At 41.6% G+C, this 19,024-nt stretch overlaps 1 protein-coding gene and 1 long non-coding RNA gene across 11 annotated transcripts in view; one reads left to right on the top strand and one right to left on the bottom strand.

Annotated features, from left to right (window-relative positions):
- The window catches only part of ARHGEF4 (Rho guanine nucleotide exchange factor 4), a 212,776-nt gene that overhangs the window by 114,571 nt on the left and 79,181 nt on the right, over nucleotides 1-19,024 (top strand). The window contains exon 1 of one of the 7 annotated variants that reach the window (XM_056564589.1): nucleotides 17,101-17,121. The exons of 5 other annotated variants lie outside the window; for them this stretch is intronic. In XM_056564589.1, the coding sequence (XP_056420564.1) occupies nucleotides 17,109-17,121 (13 nt within the window). In that variant the 5' untranslated portion in view covers nucleotides 17,101-17,108. Of the gene's footprint in view, nucleotides 1-17,100; nucleotides 17,122-17,702; nucleotides 17,726-19,024 lie in introns of those variants that run through there. One more of the 7 variants, XM_056564588.1, reaches the window with a different exon arrangement.
- Nucleotides 1-19,024, bottom strand: part of LOC130361515 (uncharacterized) — a 124,732-nt gene that overhangs the window by 88,210 nt on the left and 17,498 nt on the right. For 3 of the 4 annotated variants that reach the window (XR_008891036.1, XR_008891038.1, XR_008891035.1), the window contains exon 2: nucleotides 4,519-4,654. This is a non-coding gene — a long non-coding RNA (uncharacterized LOC130361515). Of the gene's footprint in view, nucleotides 1-4,518; nucleotides 4,655-4,746; nucleotides 4,857-19,024 lie in introns of those variants that run through there. The other variant, XR_008891037.1, reaches the window with a different exon arrangement.

The following is a 19,024-nucleotide window of genomic DNA, read 5'->3' as shown; positions in this document are numbered from 1 at the left end:
CCAGAGCCTCCCCCATATAAGCCCTGGGTGGAGCCTCTGCACACTCTCTTAGTCTTTGCTGAGGTCCAGTCAAGTCGTGCCTAAGTGTGTGTCCAGAGTCATAGGAGGCCTCAAGTCCAGTCTGCAGCCACAAGCAACAAACCTGCAAGTAAGCCACAGTCACAGTCTTGTCAGTCACAATTCAGTCAAGTCTCAGCAAGCCCTTAAGGTCTCTGAAATCACTGGTCACCTCTGAAGTCACTGGTCACCTCACACTACGCTGTATAGACTTTACCATCTGTCACTCAGTAAAGCTACCGTTGTCCGTAACTTGGCGTTGGAGTCTTTATTACCCCCGTGCCTAGCCCAGGATCCAGCGGTATACCTTCAGGTGGTATTGAGGATAAACCACGCCCTGGCGTCACGAATACAAGGGGTTAATGCCATCTGACCCTAGGGTAATTCCATCTGCCCTGGATCCCACCCCTCACCACAAATGGATAGTGTCTAGAAATTAGATGGGAATAATAAAGCTGCCTCACAGCTTTGATAGCAGAGGCGCATAGGAGCTTTTAGCCCGAAGACACCTTGATTACAATACATGAGGGGAATGTAATACAATTTTACCATAATATATCCTCGAAAAATACATATAGCTTTCAAATAATTGGGTGACATTCATGGAAATCTTCACAACCACTTTCAAGGGGGTTTTCTGTTCATGACATGTCCATCGTTTGGACCACCACAAATTACAAGAATGGGGGACAAATCTAGGACTTCTGTCATCTAAGTGAGCTGGAGTAAAAGCTACACACTGGAGCTACAGTTCTTTTTGTGTGACCATATAAATGATCACTCACCGGCCACACATGACAATGTGTAAACAGGTGATTTTATAGCAGCCGTGTAAAAGGGCCCTTAGTTTTAGTTAAACTAACAGGCACAGCCCCCCCCCCCCCTCCTTTTTATGGTAAATTCAGTCAATCTTTCTTAAAAGTAGCGAGGACCATGAAAGTTGCAATTTTTGGGGGCAAAATAGGGGGTTGGTACAAAAGTGTGCGACTTTTTGTTTCCAGAAAACTGACATACAAGTTTTATAAGTTTCCCCCTTAAAGGGGTACTCCGGTTAAAACCTTTTTTCTTTTAAATCAACTGTTGGCAGAAAGTTAAACATATTTGTAAATTACTTCTATTAAAAAATCTTAATCCTTCCTGTACTTATTAGCTGCTGAATACTTTTCTTTTTGAAATGCTCTCTGATGACATCACGAGCACAGTTCTCTCTGCTGACGTTATTATAATAATAACACTTTATTTATTGTTGTCCTTAGTGGGATTTGAACCCAAGTCCCCAGCACTGAAAGGCAGCAGTGCTAACCACTGAGCCACCATGCTGCCCTTAGCATACATCTGCTATGCATGGTTTCTAAAATGGACAGAGATGTCAGCAGAGAGCACTGTGCTCGTGATGTCATCAGTGTTCCAAAAAGAAAGGAATTTCCTCTGTAGCATTCAGCAGCTAATAAGTACTGGAAGGATTAAGATTTTTTAATAGAAGTAATATACAAATATGTTTAACTTTCTGCCACCAGTTGATTTAAAAGAAAAAAGGTTTTCACCGGAGTACCCCTTTAATATTTCTTATGTATGTGACACTAAGCTTTTTGGCTCTAGTCTCGTGGCATTTAGTCTACACTTCAAGAAAAATTTCCCATTTAGACTTTATGTACATGCTTATATTACAGCTCTATTTTGTAGTGCCCTATAATTAGACATGCATTGAAGTGCACTATATGCCTCTAATTCTCTACAGAGACCTGTAATTATTAGCAATCTCCATTGGATGCTGACTGTATGAACATTGTGAAGAATAGTCCTGTACATACGGCATCCACAGAGTATTGTAAAGATGCATTAGAGCATGTGTGTGTTACCGCACAGCAATGTGTATGAGGCCTTGGAGTGATGAATATGCCAAATAAGATGATTTACTATGATTAAAGAGGTGTTCCAATCTTTAAAGGGGTACTCTGGTGGAAAAAAAAAACTTTTTGAAATCAACTGGTGCCAGAAAGTTAAACAGATTTGTAAATTAGTAGTGAAGAGAAAAAGAACCGACACTGCTGATAGTCGGGAATAGTGTAACTGAGTACAGGTGAAATGGAGACAACAGCGCGCTGATCGAGGGGTGCTCAGTCCAGAGAGGATGAGATAAATCCAATATTCAAAAGAAGGAAATGTCAGACGGCACTCACCAAGGTCGTAGCTTCATGTCTTTATTTTCGTAGTTGCAGTGAACAAAAGTGCAGTGTCAAGCAGGTATCATGGTGGAGACATTTCTTTCGTTTGAATATTCGATTTGTAAATTACGTCTATTAAAAAAAAAATCTTAATCCTTCCAATACTTATCAACTGCTATATAGAGGAAGTTCTTTTCTTTTTGAATTTCTTTTCTGTCTGTCCACAGTGCTCTCTGCTGACACCTCTGTCTGTCTCAGGAACTGTCCAGAGTAGGATAGCTTTGTTATGGGGATTTGCTTCTGCTCTGGACAGTTCCTGACACCACTTGATTTAAAAAAAAATAATAATAATGTTTTCCACCGGAGTACCCCTTTAAAAGTTATTCCCTGCTCACAGGATAGGGAATAACAAGCTGATCAGTTGAGGTCAGTTTGTGGGGATCCACATAGATTAAAGTGGAACTCCGGATGAAAACTTTTTTTTTTTTATTGAACTGGTGCCAGAAAGTTAAACAGATTTGTATAGTACTTCTATTAAAACATTTTTTACCCTTCCAGTACTTTTTAGCAGCTGTATGCTACAGAGGAAATTATTTTCTTTTTGAATTTCTTTTTTGTTTTGTCCACAGTGCTCTCTGCTGACACCTCTGTCTGTGTCAGGAACTGTCCAGAGCAGCATAGGTTTGCTATGGGGATTTTCTCCTGCTCTGGACAGTTCCTGATACAGGCATAAGGTGTCAGCAGAGAGCACTGTAGACAAGAGATAAAAGAAACTCCAAAAGAAAAGAATTTCCTCTGAAGCATACAGCTGCTAAAAAGTACTTGAAGGGTAAAGATTTTTTCTAATAGAAGTAATTTACAAATCTGTTTAACTTTCTGGCACCAGTTGATTTAAAAAAATAAAATAAAATTCCCCCGGAGTACCTCTTTAAGAAAATGGAGAAAAATGTTACCCCCACATGAATGGATCACGGTATAATAACACGGCCAGCGCTCCAGGAAATTTTTGTTAAATGAGTACTCTGGTTAGGTAAAGGGGATAAGTATCTGATCATGGGGACCCCCACAAAATCCAAAACAAAGCCCAATTCTTACTTCGGAGCGTCCACGCCCCCATCTAAGACTAACTGGTTTTAGGAGTGATAGCCTTCTCCACCACTGGCCACAGCAATCTCCCTCCCCAGACAGTGATTGGCTGAGCAGGCCATCACTCCCCAGACCAGTTCATCTCAGAAGGTGAAGGCCGGAGCACTCCCAGGTAAGAGATGGACCCCCTTCTGGAGATTATGGGGGGAAGTTTCAGATGTCGGACCCCCATGATCAGACATTTATCCCCTATCCTGTGCATATGGCACAGGTTTTATATAACTGGACAGCCCCTTTAACTCATGGTAAACTCAATTAGGTGGGCAATTTTTCCAGACTTAAAGGGGTACTCTGCTCCAAATTCCCTGCAGAGACATAGATGGAAAACTAAATATTCAGCCATCATAAGTCGGAGCTTAAAGGGGTACTCAGGTGGAAAACTTTTTTTTTTTTTTTTTAATCAACTGGTGCCAGAAAGTAAAACAGATTTGTAAATTACTTCTATTAAAAAAATCTTTACCCTTCCAGTAATTTTTGGCAGCTGTATGCTAGAGAGGAAACTCTTTTCTTTTTTAATCTATTTTTTGTCTTGTCCACAGTCCTCTCTGCTGACACCTGATGCCCATATCAGGAAATGTCCAGAGCAGGAGAAAAACCCCATAGGTAACCTATGCTGCTCTGGACAGTTCCTGATACGGGCATCAGGTGTCAGCAGAGAGGACTGTGGACAAGACAAAAAAAGAAATTCAAAAAGAAAATAATTTCTTCTGTAGCATACAGCTGCTTAAAAGTACTGGAAGGGTAATATTTTTTAATAGAAGTAATTTACAAATCTGTTTAACTTTCTGGCACCAGTTCATTTAAAAAGGAAAAAGTTTTCCACCGGAGTACCCCTTTAAACTGTTAGAGAACATAGTTGTCCTGAGAGGTACCATAACTAGGGTAGTAAATTAAGTGATGTGACTGGCGACAATCTCTGTACAGCAGTGGTCTCAAACGGTGGCTCTCCAGATGTTGCAAAACTTCAACTCCCAGCATGCCCGGACAGCCAACGGCTGTCCGGGCATACTGGGAGTTGAAGTTTTACAATATCTGGAGGGTCGCCGTTTAAGACCACTACTGTACAGCACTACAGAACATGTCAGTGCTATGTAAGAAGTAGGAAATAAATAATAAACAGTTTAAAGCTGTCAGTTTAGAAACCACCAACCATACACCGGGCCGTTTCGGTTGAAGAAGTCTCCTTGAAGTGTATGAACCCTGAAGAACAGAAAGCTAGATATGGAAATCTTGTCATCTTGAATTATACGCAGATCAAGGATTGATGAGTGGGCACAGCCTGGAACCTAGAGAGCAATGAAATAAGAAGTGTGTGGATGAAGAAGGTCGTTCTTCTGTAGGGTACGGAGAAAGGAGAAATGTTCTCTAATGGTCTCACCTAGGAAATATTTTATCAGAAGAGAAGAATATGTCTTGTTTGGAGATAGCGGAGATAAGCCGAGCTGATGCTTAAAGGGGTACTCCACACCCCTAGACAAGATGTCAGATCGCCGGGGGCCCGCTGCTGGGGACCCCCGGGATCTCGGCTGCACCCACCTGTAGGGCTTCCAGCTCACACCGGCAATGCTGGAGGCTTCGGATCCCGACCACAATGGCGGACGAGCGTGACATCACGACTCCGCCCCGTGTGATGTCACGCACCGCCCCCTCAATGCAAGTCTATGGGAGGTCCGTCACGCCCCCTCCCATAGACTTGCATTGAGGGGGTGGGGTGTGACGTCACACGGGGCGGAGTCATGATGTCACACTCGTCCTCCATTGTGGTCGGGATCAAAAGCCTCCAGCGTTGCCGGTGTGAGATGGAAGCCGCACAGGTGGGTGCAGCAGCAGAGATCCCGGGGGTCCCCAGCAGCGGGTCCCCAACAGCGGGACCCCGGCGATCTGACATCTTATCCCCTATCCTTTGGATAGGGGATAAGATGTCTAGGGGTGCGGTGTGCCCCTTTAAGGATAATACTAACAACTTTAGGGGAAGCCCCCCAAAGGGGTACCCTAAACTAGTAACCCTCCCAAGGGTTACTAGTTTAGGGTACCCTTTTGGGGGCTTCCCCTAAAGTTGTTGTTAGTATTAGCCATTGCCCTATAACCCCCTGGGGTTTGTTGTTATTGATGCTTAAGGATAACCCAATATGTTACAGTATAAATGAAACTATAGAGTAGAACAACAATATTTGTCCAAATATGTTCTATATCCTCAGATTATTTGTCAATATATGTTACAGTAGTTGTAGCTTAATTTTTCTGATACACTGCTCCAAATTCCCTGCAGAGACATAGATGGAAAACTAAATATTCAGCCATCATAAGAAGGAGCTTAAAGGGGTACACCGGTGGAAAACTTTTCTTTTTTTTTTTTAAATCAACTGGTGCCAAAAAGTAAAACAGATTGGTAAATTACTTCATTAAAAAATCTTAATCCTTCCAGGACTCATTAGCTGCTGAATACTACAGAAGAAATTATTTTCTTTTTGGAACACAGAGCTCTCTACTGAATCATGAGCACAGTGCTCTCTGCTGACATCTCTGTCCATTTTAAGAACTGTCCAGAGTAGGAGAAAATCCCCATAACAAACATATGCTGCTCTGGACAGTTCCTAAAATGGGACAGAGGTGTCAGCAGAGAGCACTGTACTCGTGATGTCAGCAGAGAGCTCTGTGTTCCAAAAAGAAAATAATTTCTTCTGTAGTAGTCAGCAGCTAATAGATCCTGGAAGGATTAAGATTTTTTTAATAGAAGTAATTTGCAAATCTGTTTAACTTTCTGGCATCAGTTTATTTAAAAAAAAAAAAAAAAGTTTTCTACCGGAGTACCCCTTTAAAGGGAATGTGTCACCCTGGCTTCTTATTTAACTGATTTGATCCAGATATTGAAACATGTAAATTTTTTCTAATCAGTTTCTATTTTCTGATTGTCATTTTTTTAATTCATTTTTTGTATATTATTACGGGGGCGGTCCTCTTGCCTGAGCTGTTTTAAACAGCATTTAGTCATATGCTTTACAGCAAGCGCCATGGACATAGGCAACTTTGGATAGGAGCTGTCCCATTCACATGAACGGGGAAAGTATCTGAGTGTACTCTGTGACCTTGAAGAGGTCATTCCACAGGGAGGGGGAGGCTGAGCAGGAAATCTGCAACACAGGAGAAACCAACTGTCTACACAGTAAAGTATGTTATGTTAGGTTATGGGGATCAGAGCAAGTGCAGTGATGAGACTCTTTTGCTGCTTTTGTTTCTGCAAAGTCAGAGTCATCAACGTAGTTAGTAGTAGGAATAATAGGAAAGATAGCAGACAAACTACATCAACTATAATAGGCATACACAAGATCCTCTACATTATTCTCTAATTAAAGTCTATGCTGCTCCACATAAGCAAACACAAAATTCTAAGGGTGTTTCTTTAAAGTATCATTTAAAAAAAAAACTTCTGACATGTCTGTGGTGACGATTTACTTCCGGGCACGTATCGATCTTTGTATGGCTGCTCCATTACATGTCCATTGGGCAGTGAGACAAAGGTTGCTACAAGCCAAGGAGTTAAGTGCCCTACGGCACATCCCCCCCCCCCCCCCCCCTCATTCTCCTGATTGGTGGGGGTTTCAGCATTCAGACCCTGACCGATCAAAACTGTTAACATGTCAGAAGTTATTTTAAATGACAAAGGCACCTTAAAGGGGTTATCCAGGAATCGAAAAACAGAACTGATTTCTTCCAAAAAGGAAACAAGTATTACAACTTGGCCTTATTCACTTCAATGGAAAAGAACTGCAATACCACACATGACCTGTGGACAAGGGTGGCTGTTATAGCCCTTTTTAAGATCATGCCTCCCCCCACCCCCTTCCAGACTGAGATGTTACAATTTTACACTTTAAAATAAATAATAATAATAATAATCTTCAGAATTTTAAAGTTAGGTATTTCAGGTCCTTTTCTTTAGCTTTCTCGCCATTCCTGATTTATCCTGGATGCTGACTACAAATTGGTTTCCACTGAACCTTTCTTGTGACTAGTGAACGGCATTAGCTTGAGTTCTGTACAGAGAAATCCTGTATTTGCTGCTCTATGTTTTATATGATTACAATTAGAATGACTTAAGAGATAATGGAAGTGACTCATAGAAGTGGGAGCTCTTCTGGGAAGATGGGTCTCAGGTTTGTCCTATTTAATAAAATACATGTCTATATCTGGAAAAATACACGTTGTCATGGAAATTATTTGGCACCTCATTTTACTGTAAGGAGCTGGTCATGCATCAGCAGATCTATTCCCATGGCAAATATACACACATGATCAAGTCCTTTTATATATTTTTATATAGTCTTCTATAAAATAATCGAATGTAGCAAGTACAAGTGATTTTATATTTGCAGTAGCAGTGCACCCCGCGTTGCCTGGTCTTCCTACCTTAAATTTTTTGGAAAGAAGAAGCACTAATTATGCTCTTGTCCTCATATCCCGTCCTTATATTTCGTCCTCATATCTCCACCTTATATCCCATCCTCATATACCAACCTCATATCCGTCCTCATATCCTGTCCTCATAAACCAACCTCATATACTGTCCTCATATGCCGACCTTACATCTTGTCCTCATATCCTTTCCTCATAAACCAACCTCATATACTGTCCTCATATGCCGACCTTACATCTTGTCCTCATATCCTTTCCTCATAAACCAACCTCATATACTGTCCTCATATGCCGACCTTACATCTTGTCCTCATATCCTTTCCTCATAAACCAACCTCATATACTGTCCTCATATCCCGACCTTATATCTTGTCCTCATATCCTGTCCTCATAAACCAACCTCATATACCAACCTCATATCCTGTCCTCATATCTCATCCTCATATCATGTCCTCATATAATGTCCTCATATTCTGTCCTCCGGGGTTGATCAGTGGTGAAGGATTGTAGTCAGCCTTTGTGGGCACATGGCTAGTGGGAGAGGGCCTGACTTGCCGTCCGGACCCACACATTGACCTGCAAATGCGAAACTTGTGAAGTAGGGTGGGGCTGAGCTGTGATGAAGAGATTTTGGTTGAAGGACCTGGGATATGGGTGTATCGGTCGAAAGTGGTGTTTTAGTCCCTTAAATTTAAACAAAAAAAGGGCTAAAATTGAAGAGGTGTGGCTTGAGGAAAGGAGTGGCTTATGGGAGGGGCGTGGCTTGCAAACTGGCCCTACACACTCACCAGGAGATCAGAGTAAAGCTTGTGCAGTAAGGTACCGGAAGTTCCATAAACTTGTATAGGACTTTAGACTAAAACCCAGATTTTTGTGAATGAGGGTGAGTTAGGGTTAATTTAAAGGGGAACTCCGCTGGAAAACTTTTTTTTAAATGAACTGGTGCCAGAAAGTTAAACAGATTTGTAAATTACTTCTATTAAAAAATCTTTATCCTTCCAGTACTTATTAGCAGCTGTATGCTACAGAGGAAATTATTTGCTTTTTGAATTTCTTTTTTGTCTTGTCCACAGTGCTCTCTGCTGACACCTCTGTGCATGTCGGGAAGTGTCCAAAGAAGCATAGGTTTGCTATGAGGATGTTTTTCCTACTCTGGACAGTTCCTGACACGGACAGAGGTGTCAGCAGAGAGCTTTGTGGACAAGACAAAAAAGAAATTCAAAAAGAAAATAATTTCCTCTGTAGCATACAGCTGCTAAAAAGTACAGGAAGGGTAAATATTTTTTAATAGAAGTAATTTACAAATCTGTTTACCTTTCTGGCACCAGTTAATTTAAAAAATAAAAATGTTTTCCACCGGAGTACCCCTTTAACTATCCTATATTTTTAGTTGTAAGTAACGTGTACCAAGTTTCACCAAAATATTTCCAACCATATGTAAATGATGCTGAAACACACACATACACACATAAACACATATACACTTACACACATATACACACACACACACACACATTCAGGTTTGTATTTATAGATGAATTTATTTTCATTCCTTTCATCCTATACTCAAGCCAGTCCCTATTAACTCTTGTAGCAATAGTTATATTTATAGCCCTGCAGGCGGGGGTCCACCGGGGGTCCAGCTGTTTGAAGAGGCCTCTGTGGTCCTCTAGGCAATGTTGCTGCAAGTCAATTCATACTTTCCGTGCTGCGACAAACAGCACATTATTTACAAGAACAAACAGACATATCCCAAGGAAAACCCTTTTAATGTAAAATTTCTTAGTAATAATTAAACATTCAAGAAGCATCCAAGCCGAAAAGTGCACCGGTTAAAAATAACAAGTGTCAGTGACACCGGTGTGATAATAACCCAGGAGCAAAGTGTCAGTGATATAGGGTTCCGACCTTAGTGACCAATGACATCATTCTGACACTGGCACCAAGTCTCAGTAATGCTTTGACATGCCTGGTGTCATTGAAACGTATGGGTGGCAAAAGTGTCACTTGCATTTGTCTAGAAAATAATTTGTGAACGTCTGTGGAAATATAAGGATGTCTTCTCCAGGGAATGTGTTTAGGTAAATATGCTGCAGACCATATAAAAGAGAAAGCCAATGGAATGAAGAAATAGTTTTTAGATGACATCACACAAGTACCAGGCATCAGGAGGTGTTGAAATGTAGCCTGATAGCGCTGAGAGAGGGAATTTGGTTAACAGATGAGAAACAGGAAGAACATGGCTGTGTAGGCAATTTGAGTTTAACACCCTGAAGAAATACTCTCACCCCTGCTTCATTGTGTGGGAGGATAGCCAAACAATTACTGAACCACCAAAACCAGATAATAAAATAACTTGGTTTTATGGCAACCGGTGCTGCACTGAATGTTTGTCTTTGCAATTTGATAAACATGCTCATATGGATTGGCCTAGCATCCAAATTTATGTAAGTAGGAACATAAACCACCTCCAGAATTTATCATTGTATGTAGACTATATTTTTTGCAGTTACTTTATCGCGACTTTCTTAAGTAGATGATTTTCTGATTATAGTTTAGGTCTGTCAAGATTTTGAGTTGGACTGTCTTGTTAGATGGTACTTAGTGCCCACTAGTATAGCTAAGATGTTTCCCTCAGCCTCTATTTTGACAGATACGGAGGCCAAGGGAAACATCCTAGCTATCCTAGTGGGGACTAAGTACCATCTGATTAAGACAGTCCAGACCGGTTCCTGCAAGTTCACATTAATGTAGAGTTTAGAGCTGGTAACAGACAATTGGGCCAATTCTTTCAGCTCATAAGAACAGCCCAAGTCAGAGTTCTAAGCTAATCAATGAGAATGCTATAGATGGTGGAGATTAATCCATTACTCCAAAAGAGTTGAGGCATAATGACTCGTATTGAGTGCGGCAAGTAACATCAACATCAGAATTCTTAAGACCAGCAATAAAATGTGAGATTTGTTGAAATCGAGACATTTCCAAGTCTTGGAGGGCATGAAAGGTACAAAGATGATCAAGTGATTTAATGGCCAAATTTATCAATTAAGTCATCTATGCAAAGGAAACCCTTGTTGGTCGGATGGTCCACCTCGAGAATGCTGAGGGTACCATGTACGGAGGGAAATTTGTATTTCAAGATACCGGAGCTATCCCATAGTGCCAGGGATTGTGACGGGTGGGGCAGAGAATCGGAGGTCTACTTCTAGATGGGAGCACTTTGCAACTATTTAATGAATTTGGTGCACATACACATTATTACCACACAACTAAAAAGGCGGGAAAAAAAGAGTTCATCCACACCAACATGGATAAACACCAAAAGTTCTCCTAAAATTTGCTTAGACTTCCTGCTGGTTTTCTCTCGGGCTCCAGAATTTATATTGATAAGTTATCTGGAGTTCTTTGAAATGGTGCGTGTGTCTGAGATAAGGAAATTACATTCTGGGCCCCAATGGGACAGAGACTGATGTGAACGGTGATAGTCTGTGTACAGTGCAGTAGAGAATATATTGAAGCTACAGTGCATAGTGAAAGTATTCGGCCCCCTTGAACTTTTCAACCTTTTGCCACATTTCAGGCTTCAAACATAAAGATATAAAACTGTAATTTTTTGGGAAGAATCAACAACAAGTGGGACACAATCATGAAGTGGAACGAAATTTATTGGATATTTCAAACTTTAAAAAAAAATAAAAAACTGAAAAATTGGGCGTGCAAAATTATTCAGCCCCCTTAAAGGAGTACAATGATAAGCAAATACATATCACCTTAGAATAGGGTTCGTAAATACCTTTAAATAGAGGTGGTGATCTCCAGGATCGGTCCAGTGGTTCTCCCACTACAGCCCCCGGTAATTTTGCATACTTCCGGGTACTGTACGTCTGAAACTGACGTCATAATTGACGTTACCCATCATTCCTAGCGCATATGATTCCGGTCACAAGCCCTCCCTCAGTCTTTCTCCCCACCCCTAATATTATTCTTCACAACGCCCCTCACTGCCTCGTATTTGCCTCCCCCTGTCTCTAGCCACCACCCAGAGCCTCTACGCCATCTCCTCCCCCCCTGCGTCCTCCAATCATGCTGAGATCACGCTGCACATTGGCGTAGGTTGCTTTGTGAATATAACAGATAGTTACTAGTAGTAACTATCTGTTATATTACTGGTGGAACAAGATCACATGTCCGGTCCTTGTATGCTGGCGAGTGCGCATGCGCGCGACTCGCCGGATGATAGGAGGGAGGTTAGAGAGGAGTTTACTCAGCCCAGCGAATGCCGGCTGAGTAAACGAACAGCGTTATGAATATTCAACTTGGGGCGTGACATGGACGCACTGTCTGGGGAGGGCTAACAGAGGAGAGGAACGGAGAAACTATGACGTTTCGTTGCAGACATGGCTGCTGACACGCACATACTGAGGAACGACAGTCATAATGCTGTGAGGGAGGCTGCACTTCCGGATTCGCTGTAAAACAACGATGCTTACACAGAAGGCAATGGAGGTAATTGGGAGTATTATATAGCTTTGTAAATCAGAGCTAATGGTGTTAAAAAGATTTAGTTTAGAGTACTCCTTTAAGTTAATACTTTGTAGCGCCACCTTTTGCTGCGATTACAGCTATAAGTCGCTTGGGGTATGTCTCTATCAGTTTTGCACATCGAGAGACTGAAAAATTTTTGCCCATTCCTCCTTGCAAAACAGCTGGAGCTCAGTGAGGTTGGATGGAGAGCGGTTGTGAACAGCTGGAGCTCAGTGAGGTTGGATGGAGAGCGTTTGTGAACAGATGGAGCTCAGTGAGGTTGGATGGAGAGCGTTTGTGAACAGCTGGAGCTCAGTGAGGTTGGATGGAGAGCGTTTGTGAACAGCTGGAGCTCAGTGAGGTTGGATGGAGAGCGTTTGTGAACAGCTGGAGCTCAGTGAGGTTGGATGGAGAGCGTTTGTGAACAGCTGGAGCTCAGTGAGGTTGGATGGAGAGCGTTTGTGAACAGCAGTTTTCAGTTCTTTCCACAGATTCTCGATTGGATTCAGGTCTGGACTTTGACTTGGCCATTCTAACACCTGGATATGTTTATTTGTGAACCATTCCATTGTAGATTTTGCTTCATGTTTTGGATCATTGTCTTGTTGGAAGACAAATCTCCGTCCCAGTCTCAGGTCTTTTGCAGACTCCATCAGGTTTTCTTCCAGAATGGTCCTGTATTTGGCTCCATCTTGGCTCCATCTTCTCATCAATTTTAACCATCTTCCCTGTCCCTGCTGAAGAAAAGCCCAAACCATGATGCTGCCACCACCATGTTTGACAGTGGGGATGGTGTGTTCAGGGTGATGAGCTGTGTTTCTTTTACGCCAAACATAACGTTTTGCATTGTTGCCAAAAAGTTTGATTTTGGTTTCATCTGACCAGAGCACCTTCTTCCACATGTTTGGTGTCTCCCAGGTGGCTTGTGGCAAACTTTAAACAACACTTTTTATGGCTATCTTTAAGAAATGGCTTTCTTCTTGCCACTCTTCCATAAAGTCCAGATTTGTGCAGTATACGACTGATTGTTGTCCTATTGACAGAGTCTCCCACCTCAGCTGTAGATATCTGCAGTTCATCCAGAGTGATCATGGGCTCCTTGGCTGCATTTCTGATCAGTCTTCTCCTTGTATGAGCTGAAACTTTAGAGGGACGGCCAGGTCTTCGTAGATTTGCAGTGGTCTGATACTCCTTCCATTTCAATATTTTTGCTAGCACAGTGCTCTTTGGGATGTTTAAAGCTTGGGAAATCTTTTTGTGTCCAAATCCGGCTTTAAACTTCTCCACAACAGTATCTCGGACCTGCCTGGTGTGTTCCTTGTTCATCATGATGCTCTCTGCGTTTTAAATGGACCTCTGAGACTATCACAGTGCAGGTGCATTTATACGGAGACTTGATTACACACAGATGTATTCTATTTATCATCATTAGTCATTTCGGTCAACATTGGATCATTCAGAGATCCTCACTGAACTTCTGGAGAGAATTTGCTGCACTGCAAGTAAAGGGGCTGAATAATTTTGCACGCCCAATTTTTCTGTTTTTAATTTGTTAACAAAGTTTGAAACATCCAATAAATTTTGTTCCACTTCATGATTGTGTCCAACTTGTTGTTGATTCTTCACAAAACATTACAGTTTTATATCTTTATGTTAGAAGAATAAAATGTGGCAAAAGGTCAAAAAGTTCATGGGGGCCGAATACTTTCACTAAGCAGTGTATATAATCAACGGGAGATAAATAAAGAACAGCAAGGAAATATGACATTATTTCCACTGTGTTCAGTAAGAAAGGTTCTGAACAGATTTAATAGTACATCCTTCTTTACAATGTCACAGCCCATTATCTCTCACGCTTTAGAATAATACACTCCTTACATTTAGGTCATTTCATGTCCTGTACTATATGGCTCCGAATGAGAATCTTAAAATACTTTTTGACTTGTTTGTGAAAACCGTAGCAAGGAAACAAAATGCACAAGACACGTGTAATGCATAACCTTCATGAGACTGCCCAATAATACAGTGTCTCATGCAACTTACGTAGAAATAAATTGATGAATAATGACATTTGCAGCGATTTTATTTATTGTTTCATGTATCTACAGTACAAATGTTGAAGCAAATGTTACAAACACTCTTCATAAAAAATCTATTGTTTTTTTTTTCATCTGCAGCACTTGTCTCCATGGTTACAGACTACAAACAAACCCTGTGTAGTCTGCTCCTGCAGTCATACAATTTCCATTGGTCTCTTACTACTAGGGCAGTATTTCCCAACCAGGGTGCCTCCAGCTGTTGCAAAACTACAACTCCCAGCATGCCCAGACAGCCTTTGGCTGTCCGGGCATGCTAGGAGTTGTAGTTTTGCAACAGCTGGTTGGGAAACACTGTTCTAGGGCACAGAATACATGGAGTTTGTAGTCTATAACCATGGAGACAAACTGGTCTGCATGAGCGCAGTAGACACAAAACTAATAAATAAAATAAAAACTATTTGTACAACAGCTCATTTTTATTTGAGATATTTTGGCTCAATATAAAAATAAAATTGAAAACATTTTTTTTTTTTTTACTACTTTAAAATGCGCAGGATCCTAAGATGTAACAATAGATAGATTTGGCAGGTTGATCAGTATGTTTAATAGACAGTCGAAGATCACTGGTGGCAGGTATCACATGTAACCAGATATGCAATCATTTCTGTGTTTACGATGCATGTGATCCTGTCTAACACTTATGGACTCGTTCACATGACCGTCGTGCTCCAGTAAAGGGAGCTTGGTTGGTCAGTCTGTCAGAAGGACGGTTGTTGAGCAGAGAAAAAAAGTGTGTACTTAGCCTAAAGGGGTTGTCCACATTTTAGAAAAAATTTTAAATGGTTTAGTTCTTCGAAAAACAGTGCCACACCTGTCCGCAGGTTGTGTCTGGTATTGCAGCTCAGCTAGATTGAAATGAATTTGGATGGAGTGTAGAAGGTCACACGCTTCACAATCATATAAAAATGTCAACGCCCAGTTGTATTTGGGCTCTGTCACCTCGTATTTGTGACAGGGGCTACAGGGCCAAGAGTGAAGGGGCAAGTACAATCTTTCTGGCCCTTTATATTATATGAGGTTGGAATATGAGGATAAGAAATGAAGTGGGGATATAATGACAGAATTGAGGATGGGATATGCGGTTGGGATATGATAACGGAACTGAGGATGGGATTGAGGACGGGATATGATAACGGAACTGAGGATGGGATTGCGGACGGGATATGATAACGGTACTGAGGATGGGATTGAGGACGGGATATGAGGTTGGGATATCATGACAGAATTGAGGACGGGATATGAGGTTGGGATATGATGATGAAATTGAGGATGGGATTGAGGACGGGATATGAGTTTGGGATATCAGAAAGGGATATGATGACAGATTTGAGAATGGGATTAAGGAGGGGATATGAGGACAAGAGCGTCATTGTTGCTTTGACTCTCCCTCAAGGTTTAGTTGGGAAGACTGAGCCAAACCGGGTACTCTGCTAGTATATACAGTACAGACCAAAAGTTTGGACCTACCTTCTCATTCAGAGTTTTCTTTATTTTCATGACTATGAAAATTGTAGATTCACACTGAAGGCATCAAAACTATGAATTAACACATGTGGAATTATATACATAACAAAAAAGTCTGAAACAACTGAAAATATGTCATATTCTAGGTTCTTCAAAGTAGCCACCTTTTGCTTTGATTACTGCTTTGCACACTCTTGGCATTCTCTTGTTGAGATTCAAGAGGTAGTCACCTGAAATGGTTTTCACTTCACAGGTGTGCTGGTGTGGAGGAGGAGGTGTGATGGTGTGGGGGTGCTTTGCTGGTGACACTGTTGGGGATTTATTCAAAATTGAAGGCATACTGAACCAGCATGGCTACCACAGCATCTTGCAGCGGCATGCTATTCCATCCGGTTTGCGTTTAGTTGGACCATCATTTATTTTTCAACAGGACAATGACCCCAAACACACCTCCAGGCTGTGTAAGGGCTATTTGACCAAGAAGGATAGTGATGGGGTGCTGCGCCAGATTACCTGGCCTCCACAGTCACCGAACCTGAACCCAATCGAGAAGGTTTGGGGTGAGCTGGACTTCAGAGTGAAGGCAAAAAGGGCCAACAAGTGCTAAGCATCTCTGGGAACTCCTTCAAGACTGTTGGAAGACCATTTCAGGTGACTACCTCTTGAAGCTCATCAAGAGAATGAGTGTGCAAAGCAGGAATCAAAGCAAAAGGTGGCTAGAACCTAGAATATGACATATTTTCACACTTTTTTGTTATGTCTATAATTCCACGTGTTAATTCATAGTTTTAATGCCTTCAGTGTGAATCTACAATTTTCAGAGTCATGAAGATAAAGAAAACTCTGAATGAGAAGGTGTTTCCAAATTTTGGTCTGTACTGTGTACAGACTACCATTTATTACCTACCATAAATTGATGTGCTCTCTTTATATTTTACATTAAAGGGTCACTGTCTTTTCATAAAACTTCAGGCTTGTTGGCGCAGGGCTCACTACTGGTAGAGCAAACAAGGAAACATGTTTTTCTTAGCACTGTGACCCCCTGACTGTCATCATTGTATGACTGCTTACCCTGGAAAGCTGCACATACAATATGGAAAATACAGAACAGTGAAAGAGCCCTGTGGAGAGCCAACAAATGCCACTGGGAGCTGAAGAGGCAAAGGGGCACAGTGCTGAGCGGAGTGCTTGTATTCATTCATTCCAGCAATTTGTGGGGGTCTGACATGCCAGAAGCGTTATGCAGCTGCCATGTAAGTACTTGCAGATTATTCTCTCCATTTCTATACAGTAAGTAGTGGAAGGGAGTTCAAGCACTAGGGATTAAACAGTGATATCTGTAAGTAAGTTCATTGTAAGGTCTTGTAGAATACATGTGCGTGTACTATAAATGTATGTTACCCGCCCTAATAGAATCCGTATGGTGGCATGACACTTATGCAGATCTCTCACTCCTACAGCATTTCTCGAGTAGTTCAGCTTTTTAACTAAGCCCATAACACACAGTATCTTTCTCTTGGCTCATATAAACGTGATGCATACTGTAGGCTAAAGTGTGAGTAAAAAGAACACAAAACCAGCTTTTGTGCCCTTGCTGGCAGTCACAAGTGAACGGCACCATTGTTGTGCCTTCATCTGCTATGTAGAGAACATATGTGACAGGCCTGTCCTCCAAGACATAAAAGAAGCTGACAAAGTAAGAAGTGTATTTGCTGTGGGTAAGCAGAACACTTTGATTTGTGAATGGAGAAGTTTCCGCAAATGGATTTTCGCTGAGCAAACAGGCCGATGAAGAAGACGCTGGAGAAATAAGCACCATGGAGCTATGCTGTCCAAGATGTTTATGGAGAGGGCAGGGTAGGTATTACATATTGATTCGTCCCCAAACATCCCTTTATTAACTAAAACGTAAGGAATAGAATGGACGGCAACTCACTGTGATCCACCATAGCTTTATTCAACGAGGATGGGTGCAGAAGACAAACAGGCACAGCAAATGGAGTGACGTTTCGCGTTATACGCTTCTTCCGGCTCACAGAGTGAGCCGGAAGAAGCGTGTAACGCGAAACGTCGCTCCATTTGCTGTGCCTGTTTGTCTTCTGCACCCATCCTCGTTGAATAAAGCTATCGTGGATCATAGTGAGTAGCCGTCCATTCTATTCCTTACGTTTGGATTTGTCAATACCTGCTGCGGGACGGAGCACCGCTGTCATGTACTACAGAGGAGCGGTGGTAGCAGTGCATCATTGGGGGATACAGTGTATCTATAGGATCTTTAGGAGGTAGTGCCAGCTCTACTTTCTCCATGCAATCCCTTCATTAACTACCGTATACTGCACATATAATGGTGTGAGGAGAATTGATAGGAATAATACCATAGGATCCGTGTAAAGGTTCTCATTGACTGTTTTATCCATAAAGTGGTCATTTAACTGTGCAAAGCTATTTACAAATAGAAAATGTTCCAACCACAGGACCACCAGGGAAATTATTCTGAGAACCTGTCCTCCAGATATAAAGACCAAGCACATAACCAAGTTTTATTGCATCTGCTATTATCATTGCACCACAGACCAAAGGGCTAAGGCCGGGTGTAGATATTAGTTTTTTGAGGTGGACACTTTAACCAAGTTTCACCTACAATCTAATGTTAAATGGAATTGACTGATGACTCTTTCTACCCCAAGTTTCCTTGATCCTGTCAATGAAAGCAAATAGTGTACTGGTTGGTCTATTAACCTCCAGGGAGAGACCATACAAGGGTACCTTTAGCTGTCCCTCAAGCTAATAAAATGGGGACTAGAGGTTGTTGGGGCTCATAGATGTCATATAAATATTTAGGAAGCCTCCTTAGGCTAAGATGGCCTGCTGGACCAGGCAGGGAAGGAGCTTGGAGTGACAACTAATTTTTGGAACTTATATTTGTTATATTGGTTTTCAGTAGAGTTGTTAAATAACCCAAAAAGACGTTATTCAGTAGGGGGGGGGGGGGGGGACAAGGAGCATGGGGGATAAAGCACATGCCAAGGCAAAACTAATGTGTAATCTTTCCTCCTATTTCATCGGCAATGGTTTTATTATTTAGAATTTAAAAAAAAGTATCTGGTAAATGATGTTTTACTCCTGACCCAACATCTTTACTTTTTTAAACCCATC

This window comes from Hyla sarda, chromosome 3 (genome assembly GCF_029499605.1).
Source record: "Hyla sarda isolate aHylSar1 chromosome 3, aHylSar1.hap1, whole genome shotgun sequence".
Taxonomy (NCBI): domain Eukaryota; kingdom Metazoa; phylum Chordata; class Amphibia; order Anura; family Hylidae; genus Hyla; species Hyla sarda.
Note: the sequence above shows the minus strand (reverse complement) of the source record. Positions and strands in the feature narration are given on the sequence as shown.